The following is a 12117-nucleotide window of genomic DNA, read 5'->3' as shown; positions in this document are numbered from 1 at the left end:
ATTGAAAGAGCCATATAAATATATTTGAATACTTCGGATCACAGTTCGATTTCAACAAAAAGAAACAGATTTAAATAGAGTATACACGCAAGAGGTACCCTAAGGAGAATTTCAAATCGCACAAAGTACGATATATGTAAATTCAAACATGAATTAAATTAATCATGTGTAACGATGATTGTGGTGTTGTTTGCAAGAACGTAATTGGTTCAGAATACACACCGGTACTTCTATTCTAAAGAAGTTAGGTGAATAAAGCGAGAGTTAACTTTCCCTCCTCCACTGGAAAGCCATATGTGTTAGTTAAGGTCATAGGAGTGTATTGATAAACGGAAATAGGAATAACATCCCTAGTTGAAAATCCAATGTAGGGAGACAGTATCACAATTTCAGCATATTCTAATGTTTAATATTAAACTGATGAATATTGTAAGTTTATTATTGACAGAACAATATTAAAAGTATTTCAAAGCAATCCAGGCATTAATCCGGTTTCTTTTTATCTCTGTTCTTCTGGAAACCGGCTACCTATTTCACTACTGTGAAGTTTTTCAAGACAGATAACTACTATGTGTATATGGATTTATTATAAAATTCCAATTTTTAATCGTTTATTGATAGTTTGTTTTACACAATTTCAGCATTTATTAAATTGATATACATTAATGCAATACTTATCTATGGCAGTATTATTTTTATTGACGTGTTTTTGCAAAAAAATGTGTCTTTCGATTTTATTTTTTCAAAATTCACTCCTTTTTACATAAATTTCCATTTAAATTCCTTAAAATTCTGACAACCTATATTTATTTGTGGCAGACAATTTTCTTTACTTCAAAGCAATATAACTACAAAATTTGAAGAAATTCTACTGAGAAATGGTGACACAATCCTATTTCCTTAAAAGTTCACCAACAGATTTAGATGGCGCTAAAAGTATTGTTTTACAGCTAGGGATTCCTTCATTACTGATTAAGAACGCCAGGAAAACATTGTCTCTGGTCAGGAGTATCAAACTATTTTATCATAAAGAATTTTGTTACAAGGTTATACCAAAACTAATTCACTAAAATTGTCCCTTTACCCTAGGGGCATGACAACAGCTAGGTAAAATCATGACTATAAATGGACATGAACCAATGCGCCGTCTAACGAAAGGGCGCACACATCCCAAATACATTTGGTTCTGTAGTCCAATGCGTGATAATAATGTTGGCACATAAATTAACTAAAATAATCAAACTTATGACCACAAGCGTCCAGGAAGTTGTCAGGACCAATGCAGTACATATGAGCAAGGTTCCACTATATTATGAAATCTGGATTAACAGGATTTCATTGTTAAGTCCAGAATAATGTAACATGTAGCGGTGTTCAGTCCGGATATGCGTGGTCGCGTCGGTTCCAATGTACTGAAAAGTCCGGATTTGCGCTGTTTTAATTACTATACGAACTGTATTAAGTACGGTTTAGCGGAGTTCCACGGTGCTGTAATACAGACTAGTGAGGTTCTATTGACTTGTAAAATCCGGATTAGGAGGTTCTATAGTACTATTCAGTTAAGATTATATATAGCTGATGTTCAACTGTACTGTTAAATCCGGATTAACAGGGTTCCATTTTACCATCACAGTGAATGATTCGTTGTCAAATTATTTCTTAATTTGGTTTGTTTTTGTTTTACCTACTATTAACAGCTATTGTCATTCAAGGAAGTGCCAGGTTTTGTGGTGGATGAAAGCCGGAGTTCCAGGAGAAAAACCACCAACATACGGCCTGTACCTGGCGACTACTCCACGTAGGTCTCGAACCCGAGACCAAGTGGTGAAGGGCTTGTGGTAGCAGAATGCAAGACGCCTAAACCACTTGGCCACCGCGGCCCCTTTAATTATTTCTTCAAGAAAAAACGCTTATCTCGCGAAAAGAAAATATTCTGGGAGAAAGAGAATATTTCATGCTTCAATTTCTCGAATCATATTATCATAAATAACATGTCTGATAATAACTAACATCTATGCTGGACTGCTTGCTGTGAATTTGGTAAAAACGTGACATCGGTCACATTCAATTTAGGAATATTTATTGTTTAATAGATCAGTCGTATTAGTCAGACAATAAAACTGTGTACATATTTTTACTTCATTGAGTGTTAACATTTCACCGGGAATTCTGGTACAGTGCGTTCCATAAGTAGTTCAACAAATCCGAACCGGTATAAGCGGTACGGCCCCAATAACGGAAAGCACAGTTACAGTTCCTGCGCGCGCATTTACAATATAGGATACGGTCATTGTGACGTCATCAATTGTGACGCATCCTATTTTTGCTTCGCAACCGCGTGTCAGATAGACCCGCGCTGTATTTTTACATGGACTGACGAGAACGGTAAACAACAATGCCGCGTTTTAACTTCTCATCTTATTACACGAAGGATAGTCTCACCTGTTTGAGTTCGACCCACGGTCTCAATCCGCAAGAAGAATGGGAGAACTCGCACAAAGCAATTGAATCTGGAGGTTCAACCGCTGGTTATGTCCCGCTGGACGTAACAAATAGTGAGCTAGAACGTTCACTCACAGCCGAGTTTAATGAATTGTCCGAGAGCATTGAGCCACAGTCATGTAGTCAGAAGGGTACAAAGGCAAAGCGGTACGCAGAGAGTCCCATGCTCGCAAGCAAAGGACAACCGGAACTGGTATGTAACCGGTCAGGATGCGACGCCAGGTCAGGGTTGGAGAAATGTCGATGCATCACTGTAGATTCTGGAGTTTCGGACAACTATCGGAGCCTCATCTTTGATGAATCGCTCTGCTCTGATGACTATAAGAGCTCGCCCAGAACATCCACCCCGATCAAAGGTTAGTTGTTTTCCATTCTTCTGGTACTGTCTCGGTTTGTTTGTGTGTTCATGATAATAATTTATGAAATATGTTATTGTCTTCCTTGGCGGTCGTATCTAGGCTTATCCTCGATATTCATGGATTACGCACACTTTCGCTCTCTGCAGAGAGCGTACCTCTGGAGTATCGAGGAGGTATCTAGCTATTCGTATTTCATCCTATCCAGAAACATGCTTCAAGACCAATTAAGTTAGTGTTGGGCAGGAGACATTTTCTCAGTTCAGTAGAAACCTTTTGGTTCATCAGTAAAACTGAAAACCAAAATTTCGTTAGGGGAATCGAACCCCAGATGTCGCCGTTGAAGGTCAGTGATATAATTAAAGGACAAATATGTTTCCCATCATTCGCTAAATTGTCTTCCATTTTATCTGTTGAAGATTTCTGTCAACGCCGAGGGTGTGATTTCACCGTCATACCCTCGAGGCAGATAAATATTTCATTAACTTATTCACCCATCCTTCCTGAATTGCCAAGAAAATAATACTACCTTGCACATTGAAATAACTTTTTTTTACTATTAGCTGAAAATACATGTACAAGTATAGTGAATTCTTCATTAGGGATTTATTTTCTCAATTTAACGATTCCCAAATCAGCAAGAAGACATATGTTAGAATTGGAAAAACATTCGTTTTTATTACTAATCAGGCAAGTTGTAGCAGACAGTGCACAAACGCATGGTACATTATTCAATGAGCACAAGCTTAAAACATTATGGGTGGATTGGTCGTGTGGTAAACACTCCAGCCTTTCACGCAGGCTGCCGGAGTTCCATCTTCGGAGCATGTGTTGTTCTAATTACCGTCGTTTACCAGTAGACAATCTATATACAATGAAACTGGATGGGATTCTCTAGCCCATCGGAGATCCCGTCGAAAACTTCAATAATTTTTTTAAAATCCACAATAATATAGCTCCTACATGTAACTATCTCAACACTCTATTCCTTCCCTTGTCGATAACTCTCACTATAATCTTCGAAACGTTGAAAACTACAACCTACCTAACAACAGACTTGAATTATCTAACGTATCCTTTTTTCCTTCTACTGTTAGACTGTGGAACCAGTTACCTACTAGTATACGACGTAGTGCCACGTTCTCATCATTTAGAAACGCCATTCAAGACGTAAACTGGCCGCTTGTACCAAACCCCTTCTTCTATGGTGATAGGAAAAATAATATTTTGCATACAAAATTAAGAAACCGTTCTAGTACTTTGAAAAGTGACCTGTTTTGTGTTAACCTTATTGATTTCCAACGTTGTATATGTGGCTTCCCTATTGAAGACACACACCATTTCTTTTTTACCTGTGATAAATATAACGAACAAAGAATTAAGCTTTATCGTGAACTGTAAGAAAAACATTTAATCTTAATTTAAATCTACTTTTACTTGGAGATACATCTCTTTCGGAACAGGAAAACATAACGATATTCATGCATACTCAGCAATACATTCGTGACTCTAACAGATTCTAGTACCCCGCCCCCCTTGTCCCCTCTCTCTCCCTCTCTCTCTCAATTGAACCATAATATCCACTCTCTCTAAGAGGCAGATGTTATATGTCATGCATTAATAATGATGAGGATGTATGTATTATAATTACAGACTATTATCCCCCCTCTCCCCCCTCTCCCTTCCCCCTCCCCCCTTTTCTCTCTCTGTATCTCTCTTATAATTTCAATTTATAAATTAAAACATTTAAAAATGAAATAGTGTATATATGTATATTAATTCTGCCATCTTGTTGTACTATTGTAAATATATGCTTGTAATTTGCTAGGAAAGGGCTTAATATAAGTTTGATAACTTGTACCCAATCCATTTGCTTGGCAATAAAACATGTTTAAACTAAATGTGTTTTTCTCCTGCCCACACAACTCCAACTACTTAGGTGGAGTATACATTGGTATGGGGTTTAAGTGAGGTAGCACTATAAATGATGCCGTTGGAAGCACGGTCCCACTACAATCAGAACACATTACATCTCCAGTACACACGCAGGCATACACACATAGGGAGATATTAGCCATGTGGCATATGACTAGTAGTTAGCGCCTGATAAGGCAGCTCCTGCAAATTCCTCAATATTGTATTGATTAATGTTTATATGCTTATTGTATTAATTATATATTTATGAATTGTAAATCGCTTTAGAGTGACTTATTCTAGCTAGATAGGTCGCTATATCAAATGTTGGTTATTATTTATTATTTTATTATTATTATTATGTTTCATGTAAAATATAAAGCTTCTATCTATTCTCGGTGAACCAGGAAATGTTCAGTCCAGTAGACAATTTGATTAGTTTGGATTGGTTGATACTACAGTTAGTACAGTAATACCATTCTGCAAAACACAGTGTAGCGACTAAGAATAGCATACCGCAATATACCCCTTCTATCGAATCTCCTGATTCCTATTAGACCCAATAACTTTATCAAGTTTTAACTAGCGTCCTAGAGCTCTCGCTTACCGATTATCTTTGACTAGTTGAAGTTGTACAGTATCACATAAGTATACATCTCAAAACAGGCTCTGTAACATAACCTTTTATGTCCAATACTAGGTGTTTGCCCGGTTGAGGACAATCTTACGGTTTCGAAAGTAACACCGGAAGTGCAAAAGACGGGAACACAAAAGTTCCGAAAAGGTCTCGTTATGGTCCTTGACGAGCTAAATACTCTCTCCCCTGTCAACCATCAAGCAGACTTAGATCAAATGTTAAAAACGGCAAACACAAACGAAAAGCAGATGACTCCGTGCCTGGCAAATGTCATCTCTCGTCTTCAGAGTCTTCCGGTTGATAAACTCACACATTTCTCAAATATGGGTGAGTATATGAAGTTCCTCCAAGAAAATCAGCAGATATGTGACGTGGAAATCCATGTTGAAACGTCAAAGTTTATGGCTCATCGCGTGGCACTGGCATGTTTCAGTGAATATTTCTCACAAGTCTTCTTCAAAGGAGCAGAGAAACAGAAGGTGCCGTTGGTCATCCGGCTTCGCGGGGTCACGTCAAGGTCATTCAATGTTTTCCTAGAATGGATATACACCGGGGATTTAGAAATCTGTCCATTGCTAGTCGCTGACCTTCTTGTGATCGCGCAGCACCTTAAGGTTCCATTACTTGAGGATAAGTGTGCTGAGTTTATGGTGGGTATGCCCTTGGAGAAATCACTCTCAGTCCTTCAGAGTGGTCGAGTGGTCACGTGCAGTGACCTGTATGACGTGTGTGTTTCCCACGTGAGTACACAGTTCCAAGATGTGCTGGACCACAGATCCTTTTTCAATCTCGACGTAAACACGTTGTGTATGATCTTATCACGTGACGACCTGAACATTACGTCCGAGATAGAGGTGTTCCGAGTGGCCCTGAAATGGATAGCACACGACATGAATGAGCGCCACAAACACCTGTCCAAGGTCATGTCTTGTGTGCGATTTCCATATATGAATCACCAGGAACTGTTCCAGTGCTTTGAGGTCACGGATCTTCTTCGGGAGTGCCACGAAACACGAAACGCTATTCTGCATGCAAATTGGTATGTACACTTGCCTGCATCATATTTGCTTAAGTTTGAACCCTTATTTATTTCATTGTCATTAAACCACATAAAATGCTCTTTTGTATCGTAACAATAAAATCTACTTTCAATTTGAATAATCATTGAACAGTTGGCATCAGTATTCAAATATGTATTCCAACTGGAAAAGCTTCTCGTGACTCGTTTAACATTGAACAATACTTATAATTTCATTCGTATGAAACATCTTGTTAAAACTATGTTCCATGAGTATACCAAAGACAGACTTTTCTTCAAAATCTTAACAAATAACAAGTGATGTCTATATAGACACTTGATCTGTCTAAAGTTAACATATGAACCGAGTGCCGATAGTAAATTTTGACCTGACCATATTTAGCTGTTGTTGTTTAGGTTGGTGACAGCAATGGCGTTGCGCCGTGATGACCCTCTCAACATCCCCGTGGTCCACCCTAGAGCGACACTGTCAGATCCCAAAAACCCGAAGACAAGGAAAGCCAGCAGTGTATACTTGGTGAGTACGAAATCATATTAAACTTCATTTTCTCACGTTAGCAATCACTCGGGAACAGTCGGCACATTCCGTAAACGAGAATACATTTTCTTCCAAATGTTTCCGACTGGTATCAACTGTAAGTTTTCCCACTCCTGAAGTACCGCCAACAAGAATATAGTGGTAATCATGTAATGCCACCAATATATGGGTAACAGCTGGGTGTTATATTGCGTATGACAGTCTTTCAATTATGACGTCACGTAGCAATGGTGAAAGTCGGCGTCTCTCATTGTGACGTCATGATTCCGATCGAAACAAAACATCTAAGAGAAACAAATCGTTTTCAAGATGAAATTTGAACGTAATGGGAGAAAAGGCCCCATAACTCGTGATGGCTCAGAGTCATGTTCGTGTAACTTTATAAACCGTAGTTGGATAAACATGATAACCAACCGCCATGCAATCGAAGGAGACCCTCAATATCTACAATTAGTGGTATTTTCAAAAGTTCTCACTAACGTATCGACAAGTAAGTTGATCATTAAAGTTAACAGCGAATATAGTATCATTGAAAGACTTGGGTGTGTTTGTGTGCCAAAAGAGATGTCAACTTTAGAAAAAATGGCGTGAATTTTATAAGAAGACGAAACGTGTGTGGTCATATAAAGTGTCCATTGTTATTTTTGCATGGTTACAGAGAATGTCGACTTTGTCAGGAGCGTGTATCTAATAGTGTCTTTGAACTTGACTTAACCAACGAGAAGTCGCACATCTATATATCGTGTGGTTGTTTACACGTCAGGACTCATCAATGATGTTTACACACAAACACTTATCAATGTTGACAGCGACCCTCTCAGCCTTTGGTAATATAGATCCATGTACTTAAGATTTTAAGGGTGCATATACTTTTCACATCAGAGAATGACACTTCCGTGACGAATAATTTAATTTGTTCAAACAAAATGTAAAATAATTGTTATATATTCCCTAACGTAAGAAAAGGGCTCTTTGAGAGTGTTGTTACTCCCTACACATTTAAGTGTTTGCTATATCTTATATACAACATATACATTTAACTGTTGTTCCTGTACACAGTGGCAACATTCTGAAGTTTTTTGCAGCCTTCAGATTCAAACGAATAATTTACGTGTACATTTAATTATTTTCATTCTTTCCCTTCGAAAGAGACTTTTAAATTGCTCTATCAGTATCCGGAACAAACATTATGAACTCCGCCAATGCAACGTTTTGATTAAAACAGTCTTTATGTATGTCTGTATGAATCGAAGTATTTTTTTTATTCAACATCTTTGTGTTTTATTTGTTTGATGAAGGTTTATATTAGAGAGATAAATAATCAATGTATAGTGGATGACACACATTTTTCATGTAACCACATACATGTATTCACCTCAACCGAGGTCCATAGCTGATAAATACTAATTATAGGAAATTTCAAGGTTTAGTTGAAATCACTCACAGTCCACAATTGTAACCGACGTTTATGCTTATTTAAAAGTTCCATGTAATGTATTATATTGTAGTTGTCTATAATATACCTTTACATTAGATGACACCGTCTTTTCTTACGCCTCATTGGTTGAATCATAATCACGTGGAGGTCGGTGAAATGCGATATTATAAACAGCAGATTAACATTCTCTTTACACTGTCACTTCGATTGTAACGTCACCGTGCTCTCTGTACTATTATGTGCATTTCTCCTGACGCTTTTTATACGTTCCACCTTCTTGCTGACAAAAGACGGCAGCATTTCATATCTAATGTACCAGGTAGAACTTGTATTGGTTATATGAACCTGAAAAGTGATATTGACCTCGACAATGTCTCGGTTGAATTCTCTCTCCCGGGTTCATATAACCACATATCCACCCATCTGTATCTGTATTTAAGATGGTAACTTTTTTCTCCTACATCCTCATTTGATTGATCCTTTTCACGTGGAGGTCTGTGAAATGCGATATTGATTAGATGATACTAGTTTTAGGCAAAAATGAAGTCACTATTCTCTTGATGACGTCTCTTCAATTGTAACGCCAGAGTGCTTTCTTGCCAAATGCAATACTTTCCCCGCGGGTATTTCTATAAGTCTTATCTTGTATGATGATGAAATAGAGCATCATTTCATATTTAATATAACTATTAAGGACCTGTTTTTGGTATGTTGTTATATGTAACTCAAAAGTGATAATGATCCTCCCATTCGTCTCGGTTAATATCTTTTTTCTCGGGATCATACAACTTCATATTTACCTCACCTAAACAAAAGTCCGTAGTTGGTAATTGTTTATGTCTGGTCATGCAGAGTTCCCATTCTATGAGGAGCGTAAAGCTGGAGTTGGAACCTAACCTAAAAGGAGGTGTTGCCATGGATACCACGTACTTGTCTAAGACGGGGGACATCATTGCCCTAGGAGCATACCAGAAGTTCACCAAGGCCAGGGACAATAGGACAGGTGAGCCATCCAAGACTGATATTGATGGACCATGGAAACGGTTACCATGATGATATAAATGCAGATTTGTACATCGACAGTTAAATTGTCCGTTATTTCATTTGTCTTTAAAAATGTGCTATATACAATTTCATAACCATGCATGCCTCGTGTGATTATCGGTCATTTAAATATTTTTTCATAGAAATGGTGACGAGAATGAGTTCCGAATGTGTATTTATCATTTAAACTATAGCCAGCGTTATCAACAATCAACAGTCGGAATGACGTCGTTTTCTGTTGGCTTGTAACGCTATTTTATGACGTCACAGTTTAAGTGACTTGGGGCAATGTACTGTCTTGCGAATTAACATTGAAAAGTATTTGGTATAATAGCAAAGACAAAATATTACCTTGCAGTGAAGACTGTGGAGAGATACAACTCCGTAAAGAACCAATGGACACACTACACCAACCTTCCCCAGCCTCGCTTTCATCACGGCACCGCCATCGTTAACAAGAAGATGTACATAATCGGTAAGACGTTTTCCCTTCAAATATGTTTTCATTATGAGAAAAGCATTTCGTTTAAAAAATCAGACAGAGTTTGGCGATCGCCGGAGACCTGACTAAATGCGTCCGTCTAAAGTTCAGAGGTAATGGGTTCGAATTCTTAGCATTTATATGTAACATTGTTAATTGGGTGGCAGGTTTTCTGCATTGATGAACAGTATTTTTAACAGATTGCTTTCTCTTACAGGTTATATAAACGTGTCCCTATTCCAGTTTTATGAGCCAATTGACTCGGAAAGATTTTACTTCATGTCTGCATATCAAAACTCCCCATGTGTTCTTTGTACCTAACCTTGACACGAAATACTCAATGTTTTCCGCAATAGGTGGTTCGGACCCAAACAAGTCCAAGAAGATTTCCATTCCGTCCAGCGATGCGTTCGTTTACAACCTGGAGACGGACGAGTGGAGACAGATAGCGTCCATGGTCACGGCGAGGATGCATCACGTGGTTTGTTCACTCTATGGGATGTTGTACGCCATTGGTGGACAAGATGGAAATTCACGGTAAATTAATGATATATGCATATATACAAAGTCAATGTTAATGTATCCACGACGAATTGTAATACACATTCCTTGTATTGCATTGTTATAACATTTTATGGCAACGATTATATTGAGGGGGGAGGATACACGAACAGTATGTTAAAATTATTTTACCTCATATGCCAATACAAATCACAATAGTTGAAATACTAATTTCAGTATATTCAAAGAAATAGGGTAATTACGATGAAATTGTTTTTTATTCGACAGGGTTCTTAATTCCGTGGAGTGCTACAACCCAAAGACTGACCGCTGGATCTTCGTCAAGCCGATGAGTGTCGCGAGACTAGGGATGGCAGCAGCTATCCAGGATGGCACTATTTTCGTTGTTGGTGGTTATGGCGAATCGGTTGACAGCAAATCTGGACTGCCGGTCTTAAGTAGTGTGGAAGTGTTCGATCCGCGTGAAAATACGTAAGTTGTTTTTAGCTCCTTATCAATGTTAATTGTGCGATAGATGGCGGAAGTACCAAGACAAAATGATTGGCTGCACATGTGACAATATCCTTCTGAACTATGTCTTTGTACATTTTTTTTAAAAAGGGATATGTGCAATCTTATAAGAGTAATTTCCAAATTTTTACTTCATGTATTCGGACTAAAGGTAGAATATTGTTGCGAGTCGGATATGGTTTCAATTGGTTGTTGCATTTATGTCACACTATATGAGAATGCAATTTTTTAGGTGGACTACGAAGAATAACCTACGCATGCCCCGTTGTCATGGGAACCTTGTGTCGGTGAATGGGGAGTTGTTCCTTTGCGGGGGCGCCATTAGATCCTTCACAACAAACGACTCCGTTCTGACCAGCGTAGCCGCCATTGACGTGTACAACAAGAGAAGCGACGTCTGGGAGCACAGAACGGATATGGTGCTAGCCCGACACTTTACCGGAAGTACCGTCATCGGTGCGTATTTTAATTACATTCTAGTATAAGATATGATTAACTTTTAACACATTATTGACATTTTGTTCCACAGTAATAATGTATATTTTTTAGCTCCAACATTGTAGCTTTACTTCATCTATATCTATATATCAGTCTTTGGTTAAAATCTATTTATTTATTTACTTCAGGTGGAAAGATCTTTATCATTGGAGGCGTGTCCACGGTGGCAGGACGGATCCTACAGTCTATCGAGTGTTATGACGCCATCAATGACGTCTGGATCAATGGCGTGCAGGAACTTCCGTATCCGGCGAGATGGCTGTCATGTGTTGCGCTTCCAGGGAAAATCTAATTGGCTATCTACATATATGGACAGTTCTTTACAGTTAGAAAATGCAAACCCAAGGCGTTAACAAGACTTCTACAAATCAACACATTTGGAAATAAAGCTCCACATAGTTTCTCCAATCGTGTCTTGTTACAGTTGTCTCCCTTTACCCACTAGTAGCGATTTGACGTTGTGTCAAGTTCAAAATGTCGAAATAAAATTCGAACAGCAGATATTTATATATACACAGATACAAACCTATCAATGAGGAAATGAAATATTTGGAAATCACGGAACAAAAGTAATTGATACAGAATCAATATTTAATTTGATTTGCGTTGCTAGCCATACAAATTGGATATGTACATAC

At 38.2% G+C, this 12117-nt stretch overlaps 1 protein-coding gene across 1 annotated transcript; it reads left to right on the top strand.

Moving 5' to 3' along the window:
* Positions 1-2297: 2297 nt before the first annotated feature.
* On the top strand, positions 2298-11883 carry LOC110443828 (kelch-like protein 3). The gene is made up of 9 exons (XM_021488250.1): positions 2298-2858; positions 5473-6448; positions 6845-6965; positions 9277-9427; positions 9827-9943; positions 10306-10486; positions 10739-10942; positions 11214-11437; positions 11608-11883. The coding sequence occupies exons 1-9, from the start codon at positions 2396-2398 to the stop codon at positions 11769-11771; spliced, it is 2601 nt and encodes an 866-aa protein (XP_021343925.1). The 5' UTR covers positions 2298-2395; the 3' UTR covers positions 11772-11883.
* The last annotated feature ends 234 nt before the right edge of the window (positions 11884-12117 follow it).

Source organism: Mizuhopecten yessoensis, unplaced genomic scaffold (genome assembly GCF_002113885.1).
Source record: "Mizuhopecten yessoensis strain PY_sf001 unplaced genomic scaffold, ASM211388v2 scaffold716361, whole genome shotgun sequence".
Classification (NCBI taxonomy): Eukaryota; Metazoa; Mollusca; class Bivalvia; order Pectinida; family Pectinidae; genus Mizuhopecten; species Mizuhopecten yessoensis.
This window is presented reverse-complemented; position numbering and strand designations above follow the sequence as displayed.